This window comes from Macaca mulatta, chromosome 11 (genome assembly GCF_049350105.2).
Source record: "Macaca mulatta isolate MMU2019108-1 chromosome 11, T2T-MMU8v2.0, whole genome shotgun sequence".
NCBI lineage: Eukaryota > Metazoa > Chordata > Mammalia > Primates > Cercopithecidae > Macaca > Macaca mulatta.
The window spans coordinates 126,871,100-126,890,158 of record NC_133416.1 but is presented as its reverse complement, the minus strand read 5'-3'; the positions used below and the strand labels follow the sequence as shown (position 1 = coordinate 126,890,158).

The following is a 19,059-nucleotide window of genomic DNA, read 5'->3' as shown; positions in this document are numbered from 1 at the left end:
GCAGAACACAGTTGGGGAAGGGAAGCAAACCCTCAGAGATAAAGGTAGGAGCAGACTTTGGCCTGTGTAGTCATTAATTCATTAATTCATTTATTCATTCATCAAATGTTTGTTACATGTGGACTTCATGCTTGACATTGTGCTAGGTGCTGGGGCTAACAGTGTAATCTTAAGGGGCTCACATACACAAATCAGTGCAAGGAAGTAAAGATGACCCGAGAGGAAATCTGTTCAGAGTATAGAGGGCACAACCTTGAGTGAAAGAGAGGAGGCAATCAAAAAAGGCTTCATGGAGGAGGTGATTTTCTAGCTGAGCCTTGAAAGAGGAGTGGAGTCTGCATTTTAACAAGATCCTTAGGTGATTAAAGTTCTAGGATGTGAATTCTACCTGGGCTCCCCTTGATGATTATTTGAAGGTATTCTTCAAAGTCATCATTGACATTCACACATAAACCAGAAATAGTTTTCTTACTAATTAATGACAAGCTCTACCTCAACCATAGCCTTTTTGGCCAACTCATTTAATAGCTGCTGTCTTGTTCTCTTATCTGCCGCTCATCTGGGCAGATAATGACTTAGGAGTCATTAGGAGTCAGATAATGACTTAGGAGGAGAACTCAGAAGTTCTATCTGAATTTCTTTCTTTTTACTTTTTTTGTTTGTTTGTTTTGAGACAGGGTCTCATTCTGTTGCCCAGGCTGGAGTGCAGTGGCATGATCTCGGCTCCCTGCGATCTCCACCTCCTGGGCTCAAGTGATTTTCCTGCCTCTGCCTTTTGGGTAGCTTGGACTACAGGCACTCACTACTGTGCCCAGCCATTTTTCTTTTCTTTTTTTTTTTTTGTAGAGACGGGATTTTATCATGTTGCCCAGGCTTGTCTCAAGCTTCTGAGCTCAGGTGGTCCACCCCCCTCAGCCTCCTAAAGTGCTAGGATTACAGGCGTAAACTACCATGCCTGGCCCTCTTTTTACTTTTTATTATGGAAAGTTTTAAATGTATACACAATTTGACGGGGTAATATAATAAATCCCCATGTTCCCATAACCCAGCTTCCACTGTCATGCATTAGTGGCCAATCTTGTTAAATCTCTATCCCCACATATTATGTTATAACAAACCCAGCCTTTACAGCATTTCATCAGTAAATTTAAATGGCTCTTAAATTGTATTTTTTTAAAATTAGGAGCACACAGATTCACATCTTGAAATAGACATAGTCTGTACCACCAATGATCTGAAAGGACTCTAAAAACAGTTTAAATTCTAGATTCTCAAATACCAAATGTCAGTGGCCACCAAGAGGCAAAACTTACGAAAGTAACTGATGAGGCAGGGCTGCTGGGGAAATGTGCATATTTGCAAAATCTATGGGTATCTGGAACGCGACCTTCCCATGATGACACACTTCGGACAGGGTCTTCGTCATCTGGAACCATCTGAATGCTCTTCAGAGCTTCAAGCAAGAAATTCACAAGAAATAAGTCACAGGGGTCTGTAATTTTAATACCCCATTTCTCATGTGACAATCTCAGCTGTGGAAAGAGCCAGAGAACATTGGGAGAAGTGACAGGGAGACAGCCAATGAATCAGCATTCGGTGCTCCAGCTAGCGGGCAGTGTCAAGCCCTCTGGATCCGTTGCCTGCACCAAGACCTGTTATTTCCAAGTTCACAGACACACACGATCTTCCCCCTACACCTAGCTGAAGTCCACCTGAAGCAGTTTTGACGGGCGAACAGCTAAAACTGTATTTCAAGCTCTGGTGGAGCTTGGGTCAGATGGAAAAAACATGTGGTTTGGTTTGTTTTTCATCCCGTGAGTATTTACTGACCACTGACCTTATCATCCACAGCAGGTACGGTCAGACTTGGGGCATGGCTGTGGCTTACGGTGCCGGCCCACAACCAGATCATGGGTTGTGACAAAGCCTTCAGACCAACCATCCATTATCAACTGCATCTTCTGTGGGTGTGAGAGACAGGTTGCCTTGTTTTCAGGAGCATTTCTCTGTCTCTTTTCTGTGTCCAGTCCCTTTTCTGGATCCCATGTCTTTTTTCTTGACTTACTCCCTTCTTTTTGGGAGGCACATTCGCCCATGACTTTCTGAGAAAAGATGTACGCCAGACAATTTATTTGAGACCTTAAATGTCTGGAAAAGTCTTTATTCTTCTCTCTCCCTTGAATGATTATTTAGATGGGTCTAGAAGTGAAGTTGTGAATAATTTTCTTTTAGGATTTTTGAAGTCATCTTTTCACTATTGTTTAGCCTTCAGCATTCCTGATAACAATTCTGAAGCCATTATTAATCCATATGAGCTTGTTAATGGGTGGGTGGATGGCATCCTCTCTCTGGAGGACTCCTAAAGATTTTTTCTTTTGGACTGGTCACATCCTTGGAGAGAAATTCTCCAATTTCTGTCCAGGAAACCAAGTTGGGGAAGGAGCTTCCTTGTTCAACATTGCAGCTTTCCATGAATCTCGTTTTCAGCTTGGCACCTAAACTCTTATCTCAGCTGTGCCTGGTGTCTACAGTCATTCTGTTTAATCTTACCACAGAGAAAATCTCTAATCTTCTGAGATGGTGAGGAAGTGGGGGCCTGGCTGTGTGGGGTGGTAGGCGATCTCTGGCAGTTCCACGACTTCATAAACAGACTTTCAAAGATTTTCCCTACCCTTTATTCCTAACATCAGAGGCAGTGTCTTCAGCTAGTACCTCCAATTTCTGAGCTTTCCTAGAGCTTTGCAGAGAAAAATGACTTTCTTCTTGTTGGCTACTATTTGTACAGGATTTAGATTTCAGTGTCACCTAGTACGCAAAATTAGTTGATGTCCAACCAGCTATTTTCCATCGTCTAAGATTTTGTCACCACACTCATTTCTTCTTCTGTTTTCCTAATTTGTCCTTGAGTGTTTATATCATTTTAAATTCATTTACTACCATTTTTTTAAAATTCTGGGCACATATAGGTATATACATTTATGGGGTACATGAGATGTTTTGATACAGGCATGCAATGTGAAATAAGCACATCATGGAGAATGGGGTATCCATCCCTCAAGCATTTATCCTTTATGTTACGGACAATGTAATTACACCCTTTAAGTTATTTAGAAATGCATAATTAAGTTATTATTGACTGTAGTCACCCTATTGTGCTACCAAATAGCACTTACTATCATTTTAAGTGGTCTTAGAAGGGGTGGGAGCAAAACAGGTATGTTCAATATTTCATGATTAATCAAAAGTCCTCTTTGCTTATTTGTATGTGTTTCAGTTTGGCATTAATATTTACTTTATGCTGCAACAAATTTTTATTCCAGTGACATGTCTACTATTGGTCATTGTTTTTATTCTTATCAAATTTTCTAGTCTCAATAAAAACAGAAAAACTGGAAAAGGTAATGGCTTGTATCTCTAGAATAGATATATCTTCCATCATCATCACCATCATCAAATCAATACTTATTGAATTCTAGCTGTGTTCTAAGCAGTGACCTGAAAACTTTTAACTTTTATTATCTAATCTCCACAATTGCATTTGGGTAAATACTATCACAACCCCCATTTTACAAGGTGGAAAAACCAAGCTTCAGAAAGATCGAGGCACTTGCATAAAATCATAAGCACATCAAAGAAAAGGATTTGAACCTTAATGGTTGGTCTCTAGACAGGTTCTCTAGACAGGGATGTGTGTAAGACATCTCAGGCAATGGTGTGCTTGGGAATCTCGACTAGGGGTTGCACCATTCCCCATGAAGGCATTTAGAAATGTGGGAGCATCTGTGGTGGTCTCAATGATTTGGGGGTGCTACTGGCATTTGGTGGAAAGACTCAAAGTACTACTGTCCTGCCATGCTATGAATTGTTCCCCAATGAAGAATGGGCAAATCCCCACACACCTATTGGTAGGTGTGAGAGAGAAGTGCTAATGAAAAGCTTATAAGCCACCCGGTTAAAAGTCATTGGTTATTTTGTATCCATGATTAGAGTGACCAATTGGTTCAGTTTTGCAAATGATTCATCATGATGTCATCAAGAATTGGGGGCTGGCACAAACTCGTCTTCTGAGTAAGGTAGCAAATTCCAGCGACAAAACCAATAGACAGTGAACTAACCCTAAATTTGCCAACACTCTTGCAGCTTGCTTAGAGCCCCACTTCTTTGAGATCCAGGAGGGCAGAGACCTTTCTGATCTTATTTGCCACTTGATAGAGACAAAGGAATAGCTGGAATAGAGCCTGGCACCTAATAGATGCTCAATAAGTACGTGCTGAATAACAAATAAATATTCTTTCTCCAGGGTCGAGGGCCACATTAGGAAATTATGGGGTTCTTTTACAGGGAATAAACAGATAGCCAGGGATGGGTGGGATCATGATGAATGAGGCCTGAAAGCCAGCTTGTGCTCCTCACCAAGCTATGTGCCCTGGTGGAGGGTTGTGTCTGCATGGAGAAAATGTGCCATATTCAAATTCACGCAAAGATGCAATATGAGCTACCAGGAACCCAGTCTAGGGAGAAATTCTTGAGATATGCGTCTCTCACATTGAGGTTAAGTATGCTTTCAACAAATAGACTTTCAATACATAGAGGAAGCAACACTTCTCTGTCCCTGACAATGCTTGACCTGTCAACACTCAATACAACAAGACATGTTGGACTAGAGTTCATCTGCGGTGTGCCACCTCCTAACCCCCAGGACCCCAGGACTCCCCTGGAGCTACATGGGGTGGTAGAAAGAACACAGAAATCTACAACTTGAAGAACACTCTTCTTGAATGTGTATTTTTCCAAAGTAGTTTTCTTTGCCAGCACCTACTCTAATTTGGTGATTTTATAGAAAGCTTCTCAGGCTTGGTTTAATAAATATTTAAGTATTGATTATTTTGAGATCGTTGGCTCTTTTTTACCATTCTGGAAACTAATTATTTTGAGCCTTGCCAATATGTTCCACACATCCATGTTTATATAAATTTGCATCATCCTACAGTGCTTCTTCACTGGGATGGTCTTGGTATTGCGAATGTGTCCATTCTTCACTGGGAGACAGCCCCTAGCATGGCAGACATTAGTACTTTGGCTCTTTCCACCAAATGCCAGTAACACCCCAAATCATTGAGAGCACCACAAATCATAAATTACAGAGAAGTGAGAGTTGAAAATAGCCAGGACTAAACATCACAAGAGACCCTAGGGGAAGCAAACGCCTGGCAGAATTGGTCTCCCACATTCCTACTGCACATCCTTCCTCTTCCTCTTTGTCCTTTGTCCTTTGGAGTCCTTGTGATGAAACTGATCAAGCCCAGAGCTGCACTACATCAATGGGAAAACACTTCCAGTACCTTAGAGAAAGTGCAACAGGAAGAGTGTAGGACACACCGTTTAGAATTTCTGTTTGTTTTCGTATGTAACACGATATCTCCAAGTTCCAAATCTATACATCCGTCTGACAATTATTGCATGTACCAAGCATAGTGCTAACAGCTAGAATGCTTTGTTTTGTTTCGTCCTTACAACAGTTTTGCTCATCTTAAAACAGCTTTCACATTCCCATTTTATAGATGAAGAAACCAAGGGTTTAAAAAGGTATAAAACCTGGCCGGGCGCAGTGGCTCACCCACGTAATCCCAGCACTCTGGGAGGCCGAGGCCGGCGGATCACTTGAGGTCAGGAGTTTGAGATCAGCCTGGGCAACATGGTGAAACCCCGTCTCTACTAAAAATACAAACATTAGTCGGGCGTGGTGGCCTGCGTCTGTAATCCCAGTTAGTTGGGGTGGCCGGGGTGGGAGGATCGCTTGAACCCAGGAGGTGGAGGTTGCAGTGAGCCAAGATTATGCCACTGCACTCACTCCAGCCTGGGTGACAGAGCGAGACTCCGTCTCAAATAAATAAATAAATAAATAAATAAATAAATAAATAAATAAAGATACAAACTTGTCCATAGTAAACTGTCTCCAGGGTCTGTTCTGGCAACAGAATAGTCTCTTATAAAACTGAAAAAGGCTTGGGGGAGGGAATGGGGAAGAGGGGATTAGAAAAGGAAGTTTCAATTCAAAGCATGTGCAAACCTCTTCTCCCAGGGCATACCAAGCAGCATCATTAATATCTGACCTGTCACTACCAGCTGGAGTGCCAGCTCATTTCAGACCAATGAGGGAAAAAGGCTTTGCACGCAGTTTTCTAAGTGGCACTGGGAAAGGGGTGAATTGGCTGCTTCATTAATAAACCAGGATAGAATGTGGGCACCAGTGCCAGCCAGACAGTCTGCTGCTGCCTGGAGAATTTGGCTGCAGCATCGTTTCCAAACTTTCGGCAAAAAGAGTCAAGACCGGATATATGGGGATAGGAAGGAAGGGAGGAAATTGGCTGGTTGGTCTGAAGGAAGCGGACGCGACGGCTGCCGGGCCTCCAGGATGGGAAAAAAAGATTAATGATTCATCCACACCATTCATTCATGCATGCATTCATGTCATAATACTTATTAAGCATCTACCACGTGCCAGATTTTCTTCCAGATGCTGAAGATACAGGAACCGACAAATATTCCTGACCTCATAGAGCTTATATTCTAATGAGAGGGACAGACTGTAAACATACAAATAATTAAAATGCTATATCAGATGGAGAGAAGTAATTTGGTCAAAAGGCAGCAGAGAGGAAAGAACAGAGCTTGCGCGGGGTGGGTGGGTGGGGGTCCTGATTTTAAACAGCAATCACAGAAGGCCTCATGAAGTGACATTTGAGTAAAGATTTTGTGAAGATACCATGCTGGGCCCTGTTCTAAGCACTTAACAATTATTATGTCATGAATGCTCCCAACAACCCCAAGAAACATGGCTGTGATTATTCCGGTTTTACAAAGAGACTGAGGTTCAGAGATGCAGTGACTTCAGAGATCACATAGCTAGAAAGTGGGAGAATTAGGATTTGAATACAGGCTTGACTGAACTTCAGCGGCTGCGCGCGCTTTCATGTCGGCGCAGACGCCGTCCACAAACTGGTTTGGGAAAGGGCAATTTACGGCTGCAAGTGACCTTGCAGGAGCCTTGCAGGTGAGCACGAAGCGAATGTGGTGCCACCACCCGTGGGCAAGTGTGGGCGGACTTGACGGGGGACGGGTGGTTCGCAATTTTCACCGCGCTGAATCAGGGCTCTGCGTCTGTGGCCGGGGAGTTCAGTGGCCCAGCTGCAGGCGAGGTGGGCCGGTGGGGGAGGGGGCGCAACTGCAAGGGTTGTCCCGGGACAGTGCCGGTCCGAACCTCACCCCGCCGCCACCCCCGGGCCAGCTGCTGCAGTCAATAAGGCGAGGACCTAGCAGGCGCTCGTCGCCTTCCCGGTGGGGTTCGCTCGGGTGTTCCTACTAGGGTTGAAGAGGGCTAGGGAGCTGAGCTCCGGAAGGGCGGACGGGAGGCCCCAGCGGCCACTCCTAGAGAGGAGGGCAGCTCGGGAGACCTGCGCGGAGAGGGCGGGCGGAGCCGCATGTTGCGTGGAATTCCCCAGTTCATTCCCGGGAGAGCTCTGGGCGCACGACAGAGCGGTGGAGGGGCGCCTGGGAGCCCTGGGGGACACCAAGAGAGGCGAGGTTAGGGCCAGTGCGCAACAAACAGGGAGGAACTACGACGCACTGGGTAGAAAGAGTAAGAGAGGCGCGCCCATTTTGCTGGTGAGGGGGGCACACGGGGAGCCCAAGAAAGACCTAAAGAGGTAGCGGGTGTAAGGCAGCCTGGGGGGCGTTAAAAAGCGGGTGCCGGAGGGAGGCAAGGAGAGGAGGCTAGGTGTGGGAAGAAGCGAGAGGACACTGTTGCCTGGACAGAGCGTGCCGTGCCAAAGAGCAGAAACGGGGGGTCAAGGAGAGGGCATCAGGAATCGCCTGGGGACACCCCGGAGAGTGGCGGAAGCGGTGCCGTTGGGCGCAGCAAAGAGAGAAGGGAGCACAGGCTGAGATAGAGACAGTCCCGGCCGCTGGAGCGCAGGAGCCCCCGGCGCCGCAGGGAAAGGAACGTAGAGCCTGCGCGCTCTGGGAATGCACTAACTGCCGCCCACTAGGGTGGCGCGCATTGGGGCTCTAGAAAAGAGGGTTGAGAAGCCCCGGGCAAGTGCCTAGGAAGGTCAGAAGAGTCAGCAAAGTCCACGGAAGAACTTCCCCGGGTTGGAGACGAAACGCACCCTGGGAGCTGGAAAGAAGAGGAAAGCTAGCCTGGGGGAAGCTTCATCAGGGCTCCGAGCACCACGAGGAGTGCAGAGGAGGTGCTGATGATTGCGGGGAGAGCTCTGAGAGCCTGAGAAAGGTGAGGAGGATGTGCGAGGACAAAGAACTCCTAGCGCGGGCGGGGCCGTGAGGAAGGGAGCCGCAGAGAGCGCGCGGAATCCCCTGCAGGGGCTCAAAGCCGCCCGGGTCTCTCCTTCCCGGCTGCCTCTGGCCCTGATTCACTCACCATGATGGAAAAGACCAAAGCCACGATGTTGATGGGGTACGCAGGGCAAAAACACGAGACGATGGTGAGCCACAGGTAGTTCTTGGGCGTGGGCACGTCCTCCTCGGTCTTGTCATCTTCAGTGTTGGCCTCGGGACTGCTGTCCAAAGCCCTCTTGAAGTCCGGGCTGGGGGCGTACTGAGACATGGGGGAGGCCGGCGGTGCCGGGAGGGCGGAGGAGCTCACGGTCTGTGTGGTCTGGGGCTCTGGCCGCCCGCTCGAGGCGAGGCTCTGAAAAGCCAGCGGCTCGGGGCTCAAGGGAGACGTGACCTCACCCCTTCTGCGTCCTCTGCCAGCACCCGCCCGGGCTCAGGGACCCGGGCCAAGAGCCTCCCCACAAGGAGGAAGGGAGGGAAAGGAGTGAGGGGAGGCGGGGAGGACAGAGAGAGCGTCAGCCTGAGAAACGGGACAGGCAGTCGAAGGCATCCTACTGCCTGAAGGACACACCCAGAGACCGTCGGAGGGACGCACAAACTCATACTGAAAAGTCTGGAATAAAAGGAGGCTCAGAGAAGGAGGACTCAAAGGCCCATTAAGTTCCAAATTGGCCAGCCCGCGGGCTGAAGATGACTTGCTCATTTTTAAAAGCCACTTAATTCTAATACATTTAGATGGGATAGGACCAACCCTATCCAGTTGGCAACAGACTCACTACTTCCTCTTGACTTCAACGTTTTACCTTAACTGTCTGGTGCCTTGGCATTTGATTTGTCTCCTGTGCCTCAGACCTTGAACACTGAGTCCCAGGAATTTCTCCTCCCCCAGCCCCCTGCCCCAGATGGGGTGGGAACCAGGTGCCCAGCTTTGGCCTCAAAGTTTTCCACATTCTACTTGGGGCTCAAGAGACTAGAATCCAGTATAGTCAGTCAGTGGGCACTGCCCTGTCCATGCCCGTCCAGGTGCCCATTCTTTCCATTTTTCCACCTGCAGGACCCCTGGGGAGAAATGCAGGTAGATCAGGCTAGCCTAGGCAACCTAGATGGATAAGTGAGTGGGTTGGGGAGAAGAACAAGGTATCCACTTTGGGGACTAGAGCGAGAAAAGCAATTGTATCGGTGTCTAAGCTATTCATGAGAGGGCGTGTGGACCAGAACTGAGGCTCGAATCCAGACAGAACTGGGAAATTGTCACTTCAGGAAAGCCTCTTGGTCTTGCTAAGCCCCTATTTCTCCATCTGAAAAGGCGGAAATAATAATAGTCCCTGCCTCATAAAGGCGTAGTGACTCTTCCATGAGATGGTACATTATCCAGGTAAATACATGTGCTCAATAAGTATTAGCTATTATTAGCATGCTATTTCTCCTTATATTCTGAAACATAATAGTGCATTATACAGTATCCTAAACCTGATATCCCTTGCAAATATTTCACCAAAAAATCCAGGTATTCTGAGCTGCAGGACCACAAAGAAATGAAAATAATTTGATCATGCAGTGTCAAAAGCAATTGCTCGCATCATCATACTCGAAACTATTAATCATCTTCTTGGCTTTCCCAGAACATAAGCTGATTGCCTGGGAGATTCTCACTTATCTCATGAGCCATGCTTATTTTGTTACCTGCCTCCCTCATTGGACTGCACACTCCCCGAGAGAAAGGGTCATCTGGCTCATCTTTGTGTCAGCATCTGGCACAGTTCCTGGTACAAGGGATGTGCTTAGTATAGCTTGCTGGGTGAACACACAAAGATGAAATAGTACATTCTCCACCATGCCTTCTTTTTCATTTTGATGGATTAATGAAATGGGAATAACTAAAAGATTAGATTCATCTACTGAATTCTCAACCAAGTCTTTGCATTGGCTGTTCCCTCTTCCTCAACTGCTTTTCCCTGGCTGTCACATGGCTCCTCCTCCTCCTTTCTTTTTTTTTTCACTTTGAGACAGAGTCTCACTCTGTCACCCAGGCTGGAGTGCAGTGGTGTGATCTTGGCTCACTGCAACCTCCACCTCCTGGGTTCAAGCAGTTCTCTGCCTCAGCCTCCCGAGTAGCTGGGATTTCAGGTGTCCACCACCACGCCCAGCTAATTTTTGTATTTTTAGTAGAGGTTTCACCATCTTGGCCAAGCTGGTCTTGAACTCCTGACCTCGTGATCCACCCGCCTTGGCCTCCTAATGTTCTGGGAGGTTCCTCCTTCTTATTCCTCAGGTGACAGCTTAAGTCACTTCCTCAAAGAGAGATCTTCCTTGTAGATTTATCTAGTGTAGGTCTCCATCCTTATTTTATACTTGCCAGCTTGTTATTTTTTTGTGTATGTGTAGTGTGTGTCACAATTGTAATTTATTTCTTTACTTGTTCACTGTCTGTTCTTTCTCTAGACTATAACCTGTCCAACCTGTTCAGAACTATATTTCCAGCACTTAAGAATTGTCCTGGTGCATAGTAGGAATGCAAGAAATGTTTCTTAAATGAATTGACCAAAATTACCTGGATGTATTGAAAAAAATGATTTTCAGGTCTTGATCAAGACCTACTTGGATTAGAATTTTCCAGGTAGCACCCCAGAAATCTGTACTTTTTTTTTTGAGACGGAGTCTTGCTCTGTCACCCAGACTGGAGTGCAGTGGTGCGATCTCAGCTTACTGCAAACTCTGTCTCCCGGGTTCACGTCATTCTCCTGCCTTAGCCTCCCAAGTAGCTGGGACTACAGGTGCCCACCACCATGCCAAGCCAATTTTTTGTATTTTTAGTAGAGATGGGGTTTCACCGTGTTAGCCAGGATGGTCTCAATCTCCTGAACTCGTGATCTGCCTGCCTCGGCCTCCCAAAGTGCTGGGATTACTGGCGTGAGCCACCGCCCCCAGCCAGAAATCTGTACTTTTAATGCTTGAGAAAACTGTATTTTTAGAATACTCCCTGGTGATTCTGATGCAACTGAGCAATTTCTCAGATCCCAGTCTGTCTCTAATTCTTAGGACGCAGTCCTGGCTCTTTAGCTTGGAGATCCTCTCAGGTGTCCCAAACTCAGTGTGTCAAAGAGGAACTCATTTTCTTCCCCAAGAACCTGCTTCTCAAGGCTTGGTCCTTGGTGAATGAACCCTGCCCACTTTTCCAATCTCTTCTGCCAAGTATCTCCTTTCTTATTTGCTTATTTATTTACTGTTTATTTTTTAGAAACAGAGTCTTGCTCTGTCGCCCAGGCTGGAGTGCAGTTATGCAATCATAGCTCACTGCAGCCTCGAACTCCTGGCCTCAAGCGATCCTCCCACCTCAGCCTCCCAAAGTGCCGGGATTTACAGGTATGCACCACCATGCCCAGAATTCTCTCCTTTCTTACTGCACTTCAGTTACATAGACATTGTCCCCCATTTCTCCAACATACCTAACCTTTTCCCACCCCAAAGTCTTCTCTGTACCTACTGTTCCTTCCTCCTGGAATGCTTCCTCTCCTCTCTAACTATTGGTTCCTTCTCATCTTCCAGGACCCACTAACTCACATGTTACCGCCTGACAGAGGCCTTCCGTGACCATTATATCTAAAGTGGAACCCATCCTCTTATTCTCCATCCCATTACCTTGTTTATTTCCTATGTCAGACACGGTCGTTTTTATTTATTTGTCTTCTTATTTACTGTCTTTCCCACTAGAAAGGAAGCTCCACAAGGGCAGAGATTTTTTTTTCCTTTTTGTTTGCTGTGTTATCCCAAACACCCAGGACCATGCCTGGCCCTTAGTAGGTGCTCAACAGATAATTCATTGAATGAATAAATTGTGAATTTAGTCATCCAAGTTAGGTACTTGGCAGCATTCTTCTCTTTCCTTCAGCCTCTCCATGAACTATTCATCAAAATACTGATTCCTTCTCAAAGGTGACTCTTCATTCCATGTCTTCTTTTTCCCATCCTCCTGGCCTTCCAATTCTGGCTCTTATTCACAATGAAAAAGTGCTCTCTGAACCACATTTGTGATCTGAGCCTAATTTATTTTTACAATATTTTTATTTTTATTTTTCCCCCTTCTTTTCACAGATGTCGATGAGGCTAGTTAATTTCGTTGGTGCCAGTAGCCCAAGGTTTGGGTACCAAATGAAATTTTGCTTTTCAAAGTTTTGAACTATATTGTTCACTGTAACCCACTAGTGTTATCTAGGGAAAGCCAAAAGAAGGGATCATTGACTCATTGTAGACTGTTTCTTCTGCCAGGAAAACAACTGTTTAACATGAGCCGAGCACTCTAGAATCACCAAACATTGACCGAGCACCACTGTTGCCCTAAGCATGTTCTCTGTGTGTATCATCTCATTTAATTCTTACAGCAGATTTTCTGAGGGAGGTGATGAGGTTTTCTTTTTCCCAAATGAGGAAACCTAGGAACAGATAGGTAAGGGGACTTGTGTAAATTCTTCTAGCTAAGAGGAGGTGCCAGAATTTGAACTCGGTCTGAAGCGTTTGTTCAGCTGGTAGGTCCAGGCCAGAAAGTTAAATGGATATCTCTGAAGTTTATTGGAGTTACTATGCTCTGCTCAGGGAAGATGGATTAATAGCTTGTTGACTGGTCTAAGATGTAGCAGTGAAATTGCCATCACTTGAAACTTTTCAAATTAAATTGAAAAGAAAGTGCCTGCACCAGAAAGTGTAATGTATATGGCGCTGATTCTTGAGGGATGCATTAGATCACTCAGTGGGGGTTTCCAGCTCTAATTTCCTGAGCTTCACTAATTTTCTCTTGAGAGGTCAGTTTATTGTTCTTGGATGAATCCTACTGGCTGATTGCTTAATAATGTGGCAATACCTACCCTCTTTAAAATGAGACAGAGGAGAAAGCAACTTTCTAATAGCCAGCCTAGAAGAGGGAAAAGGCTTACTGTAGTTTTCTGGATTCTAGTGTATCAACTTGCCTTTTTGATCTTTGAAACAAGTTTATTTCCAAATGTAAAAGAAATAATGTATTCATTTTAGAAAATTGAGAAAATGAATAAAAATGTCAACAGAAAGAGGTATCATCCACGTAACCAAACAGAAGGGACTGTTGCCTTCTGGTCCTCTTTCTACATGTATATATTGTTTTCCACTAAAATGGAATTATATACAGTTTTGTTTCCTCTTTTTCTCACTCAGTGTTACATGATAATTAACATCCTTTGCAGATGTTTCCATAGTCTGAGTAATTTCTCATTGATTAAATGAATTATTATTTATGTCACCATGCCCTGATCATTAAGTATTGAAATTAATTTTAGTGTTTATTCAGTTATTTTTAAAATTGCTGTGATGAATCTCTTTTGTATCTGAATGTCTGCATTCGTGGTCTTTTCTTTGTGAATTGTGATCTTACAGGGTAGATAACAGTCTTTGAAAGAGCAGAGAAAAAATTCAGATTGGCTGGTTGAGAAGTTGTATCATAAGATATGTACAAAGGTAAAATTAAAATTTAGGCCAAGGAAACAACTATAGATTCAATGGACTACAGACATGAGATGCTTCATAACAGATGAAATGAGATTAATTCAAAGAACAACTTCCCAATGCCAAATGGATCCCCAAATCTGTAACATTCAATGGCAATAGATTGGTGTTGAATCTATGATTGTGTGCTGGAAATCTATGCTTTTTGATCTTAGCTATGTCTAGGATTCCAAAATAAAAGTGGGCTGGGGGTGGAGGGGTTGGGCGGGGGGGGGGGAGAGAGAGAGAGAGAGAGACAGAGAGAGAGAGATTCTGCTGATCTGTGAGAATGTAAGAAAGAGTCCAGATCTTTAGGAAATGGTAAGAGGTCGAAAGCATTTGCTGCCAAATTTCGCATTAGTCTCAAGTGCCAGCCGTTAGTAGTCATAAAGTCATAAAGTAACTGCTGTGGTCTCAGGGGTTTGCTACAAAGTAACAGTGTCTTTTTGGCTAATATTATTAGAAAACCATCCATTTACCTTTCCACTTTCCAGCAACTTTGGTCCTCTTACAAGGAAAAAAAAAGAAAAGAGGAGAGAAGTATCGGGGGAAACAGATTCGGTTTTCTCTCTCTCTCTCCTCTTTTTTTTTTTTTTGAGTCAGAGTTGCCCAGGCTGTAGTGCAGTGGTGTGATCTCGGCTCACTGCAGCCTCCTCCTCCTGGATTCAAGTGATTCTCCTGCCTCAACCTTCTGAGTATCTGGGATTACAGGCACCTGCCACCATGCCTGGCTAATTTTTGTATTTTCAGTAGAGATGGGGTTCTACCATGTTGGCCAGACTGGTCTTGAACTCTTGACTTCAGGTGATCCACCTGCCTTGGCCTACCGAAGTATTGTGGTTACAGTCGTGAGCCACCACACCTGGTCTCATTAATTTCTTAAGCCATACCTTTTAATGAAACTACTTCTGGACGGAGGACCATATTAAATAAAACTCAGTCTTTCAGGCTTAAAATGCAATTCTTTCCCTATTTGTACCAGATACTAAGAAAGTGTCCACCTGTCACTCTTCTTGCTGAATTGGTGATACAAAATGCTGTGTATTGGACCATACTCTGTAGCTCATGGATGAACTGCTCATAATAATTAGCAAGTATAGCATAATAATTAGCAAGTATAGCAGTGGTAATGGAAATCAGAGGGAAATCACCCATACTCTAATATACTAGCATTGACATTCCTCATACTTTCTTCTAGTCCTTGGATCCGGGAGTAATTTTCATATGCTTGCAATAAAAGCACACACACAATTTGGTATCTTGATTTTTTTAACTTAATGCTGTATACTACACTCTTTGCAAATTGTGATTCTCTTTTTGATTGCTTTAAAAATTGATGATAATCATTTTCGATTGCTTTAAAAATTGTATGATAATATAATTGTTTTGTTGGATACTTTGGGGGAATCTGTCATCTTTTGTATTAAAAATAAGAAAGCGTGGCTGGGTATGATGGCTCATGTCTGTAATCCCAGCACTTTGGGAGGCTGAGGTGGGAGGATTGCTTGAGCCCAGGAGTTTGCGACCAGCCTGAGCAACATGGCAAAACCCCGTTTCTACAGAAAATACTAACGAAATTAATTGGGCATGGTGGTGTGTGCCTGTAGTCCTAGCCAGTCAGGAGGCTAAGGTGGGAGAATTGATTGTGCCCAGGAGGTTGAGGTTGCAGTGAGCCATGTTTGTGCCACTGCACTCCAGCCTGGGTGACAGAGAGACCCTGACACACACCAACACACACGCGTGCGGGCACACACATGCACACACACGCACACACACACACGCACACACACACAGAGCAGGAATTTTAGAGAGGCTTCTAAGCCCTATTTCCTTTCTCTCTTCCCTCCCCACCTACCCAGGGAAGTACTGTGGCCTCATCAAATGAAATGGAGACACTCAAAGCAAGTCTGTCTATGCTGGGAGGATGGGGTAGAGGTCTCACGAAGAAGAATTATTTTCAAAGACTCTGAACTCCAAAGGTCTTGAAGGACTGAAAGTTGGGGAGGGAATTGCAACCAGAGTGAAGGATGGTGGAGGCACTGGGAGTGGTGGATGAGCAGAGTTCGTCTGGAGAGGGTGCTAGGAAGACTGGGAGGGAGTAGACAAGAATTACACTTTGGTGTGGCCTAGAGAGGGAGAACGGAGTTACTGTTTGGAGCACACTATTTGGTGTGCTCCTAACTTAAGGAGAACAGATATTCTGGATTTTTCGTCAGCCTGTATCATACTTTATTAGTTACATGTTATTATTCATTAAAAAATATTTATTTGGGGCCGGGCGCATTGGCTCACGCCTGTAATCCCAGCACTTTGGGAGGCCGAGGCAGGCAGATCACGAGGTCAGGAGTTTGAGACCAGCCTGGCCAATATGGTCTCTACTAAAAACTACAAAAATTAGCCATGTGTGGTGGCACACGCCTGTAGTCCCAGCTCCTTGGGAGGCTGAGGCAGGAGAATTGCTGGAACCCAGGAGGCGGAGGTTGCAGTGAGCCAAGATTGCGCCATTGCACTCCAGCCTGGGTGACAGAGTAAAACTCCGTCTCAAAAAAAAAAAAAAAAAAAAAAAAGGATAATGTGATAGTGACTTGGGATGCCCAGGCAAGGGATGCTAGACAAATTCTGTTTAACCCCAGGGCTATGCTCCACCTTTCTCTACCTTGACCTCTGCCCCAGAAGACCATCATGAATGTTCTGCATCAAGGACCAACAAATGATGGCCTGCTGCCTGTTTTTGTAAATAAAGTTTTTATTGGAACACAGCCACACTCATTTATTTATGTATGGTCTATGCTACAATGGCAGAGTCGAATAGTTATGACAGAGACTACATGACTTGAAAAGCTGAAAATACTTACTAGAAAACATTTGTCAACCCCTATTCTACATCAACAAGCTTTCTTTCCTTCTAATGTCAGATGGGTTTGGCCAACATGGAGTCCTTGAGAATGGAGAAGAATGGAGGGAGGGTGCAGAGTGATGTCAGGGTGCATTCTTCCCTGGCCCCTTCCTTTCTGAGTTGCCTTGAGCTGGGTGAATCACTAGGTTGAAGGCCACATGTCCTCTAAGGGCAGCTGTCTTCACAGAGCTCTCCTTTTATATTCTGGAATGTTCCTGCCCTCTCCCCTTCAGGCCCAGCAGGGGTAACAGCCCCTCTCTTGCTCCTGGGGTGCTGCACTAGCCCTTATGGTTCCCCACACTTTTGTAAATAGTCCTTTAATGTGAATGTGCTGACTGAATCCTGCGGGGTGAAGGACTGACTGAGAATGCCTCCTTGGGGATGTAATGTTTGAGCAGAGATCTGGTGACTAAGGAGAAGCCAGACATTTGAAGAGCTGAGGAAATAGCATTCCAGGCAACGGGAATGGGATGTGCAAAGGCTCTGGGGTAGAAAAGAACTCAGAATGCTTAAGAAACAGAAAAAAGGCCATTTAGGGTAGGAGATAAGGTAGAAGAGGTAAGTACAACCGGGCCACGTAGGGCCTTTCCAGCACCAGTAAAGAGTCTAGATTTTATTCTAAGAACAGGAAACCATGGAAATATTTTATTTTATTTTTATGTGTTTATGAAAATAAATTTATTTTAGAGTCTCACAGTGTTGCTCAGGCTGGTCTTGAACTCTTGGCTTCAAGCAATCCTCCCAAGTCAGCCTCCCAAGTAGCTGCGATTACAGGCATGTGCATTGCACCTGCCCTTGAAGCATTTTAAACCAGATTTGGATGTGAGCTGATTAATGTTCTTTTTTGCTAATCAGTTGCATTAATCAATTGCCAGATATAGAGAGTAATTAAAACTGACCTTGGGAAATTTATTGGAAGGAAGCTTTATTTCATCAGCTCCTAGAAGAGTTAGACTGCTAGGCACTGAGACAGGCAGGAATGAGACAGGGCAGATCTGGGGACCTCCCTATAAAAGTTCGTCTCTTCTCATCTGCCTCCCAATCACTAATCTGTGTCTATGGATCAAACTCCAAACTCTTGGGAGAGAGTATCTGGCTTAACTCAAGTCTAGTGTCCCTTGGATTCCAATCAATTGGTAGTCAGCATGGTGAAGTGAAGGGATCATCTATTCCTTGATTTGTTCACAAATGCTATGTGAATGCATGCCTTGTACTAGGTGCTGGGATGCATATGATGATGAACTAAACAAACCTTGCTCATGCTCTTTGTGGAGCTTATATTCTAGGGGTAAGTACGTCCCTCCCTTGAAAAAAGAAAAGCAAACAAACATTGAGTTATTTCAAGATGTACAAACAAGTAATTTCAAAATGCTTCTCAAGGGCAGGGCTTTTATGTGGTCACAGTTGTATGTCCTAAGACTGAACAGTGCCTGGCACATAGTAGGTGTTCAACTAAGATTAGTGGACTGACAGCCTGAGACAGATGATAGTAGCAAGGTACTTAGATAGAATGGTAAGGGAAGACCTCACTGAGATGTTAACATTGAAGCAGAGATCTGTAGCATGAAAAGAAGAAGGCATGTGAAAAGTAGGGATTTAAGCCAGTTAGGCAGGAGGAATAGAATGACCAGAGGCTTTGAAGTGAGAAAGTGCTTAATGACACATGAGACATGCACGTATATCGTAGGGAAAGTGGAATTGATGTGAACTAGACATATCCCCTCCAAAAAGATGTAATTCCATAGGCATTTCTGGAAGTGGCTATGGCATCCTTTAATTCAGCACCTCAAGTGGACTAACTGTAAAGCGAGTTGCCTTGTGAATGACTAAATTGCAGTAACCCTGAAAATGGGGCTTTCACAATGGATGTCAGTGCTTCAGAGTTGAAGAAAGTGGAATGTTTTTTCTTCCCACACTCACTGATAGGTTTCTGAAATATTTCAGAGCAAAAGCACCTAATCTTGGGGTCATATGAAGTTGAGAAGCCCTTTTGGGCTGGATCTCTGCTATCCTGTAGCCGCAGGGAAGAGCGTAGTCTTTCATCCTTTCCGGCTGGTTTTGCTCTTTGCTTCCCTGAAGCCTCTCCTTTCTACCCTCTCTCTTTGCCTCTAATTTCTTACACCATCTTCCACTGGTCAAAATGATGAAATGATGATGGGCACTTTCCATAAAGCATCAACTTTCCTCTCAGAGCTTGTGCCTTATACACCTGTCATCTCGTCCTCTAAATACGACACCCAAATCTCTTTGCCCCCTAATTGCTCTGACATTATTCGTGTGTTGTCAAGGTTTACAACATGTAA

The 19,059-nt window shown here is 44.8% G+C and overlaps 1 protein-coding gene and 1 long non-coding RNA gene across 4 annotated transcripts in view; one reads left to right on the top strand and one right to left on the bottom strand.

Moving 5' to 3' along the window:
* TMEM233 (transmembrane protein 233) overlaps positions 1–8,932 on the bottom strand; it is a 47,127-nt gene extending 38,195 nt beyond the window's left edge. Inside the window, exon 1 of the mRNA XM_015152940.3 lies at positions 8,438–8,932. Coding sequence (XP_015008426.1) covers positions 8,438–8,623 — 186 coding nt within the window. The 5' untranslated portion in view covers positions 8,624–8,932. The remainder of the gene's footprint in view (positions 1–8,437) is intronic.
* The window catches only part of LOC107001043 (uncharacterized), a 202,781-nt gene continuing 191,058 nt past the window's right edge, over positions 7,337–19,059 (top strand). For 2 of the 3 annotated variants that reach the window (XR_013401548.1, XR_013401549.1), the window contains exon 1: positions 7,337–8,290. This is a non-coding gene — a long non-coding RNA (uncharacterized LOC107001043). The remainder of the gene's footprint in view (positions 8,291–19,059) is intronic. The other variant, XR_013401550.1, reaches the window with a different exon arrangement.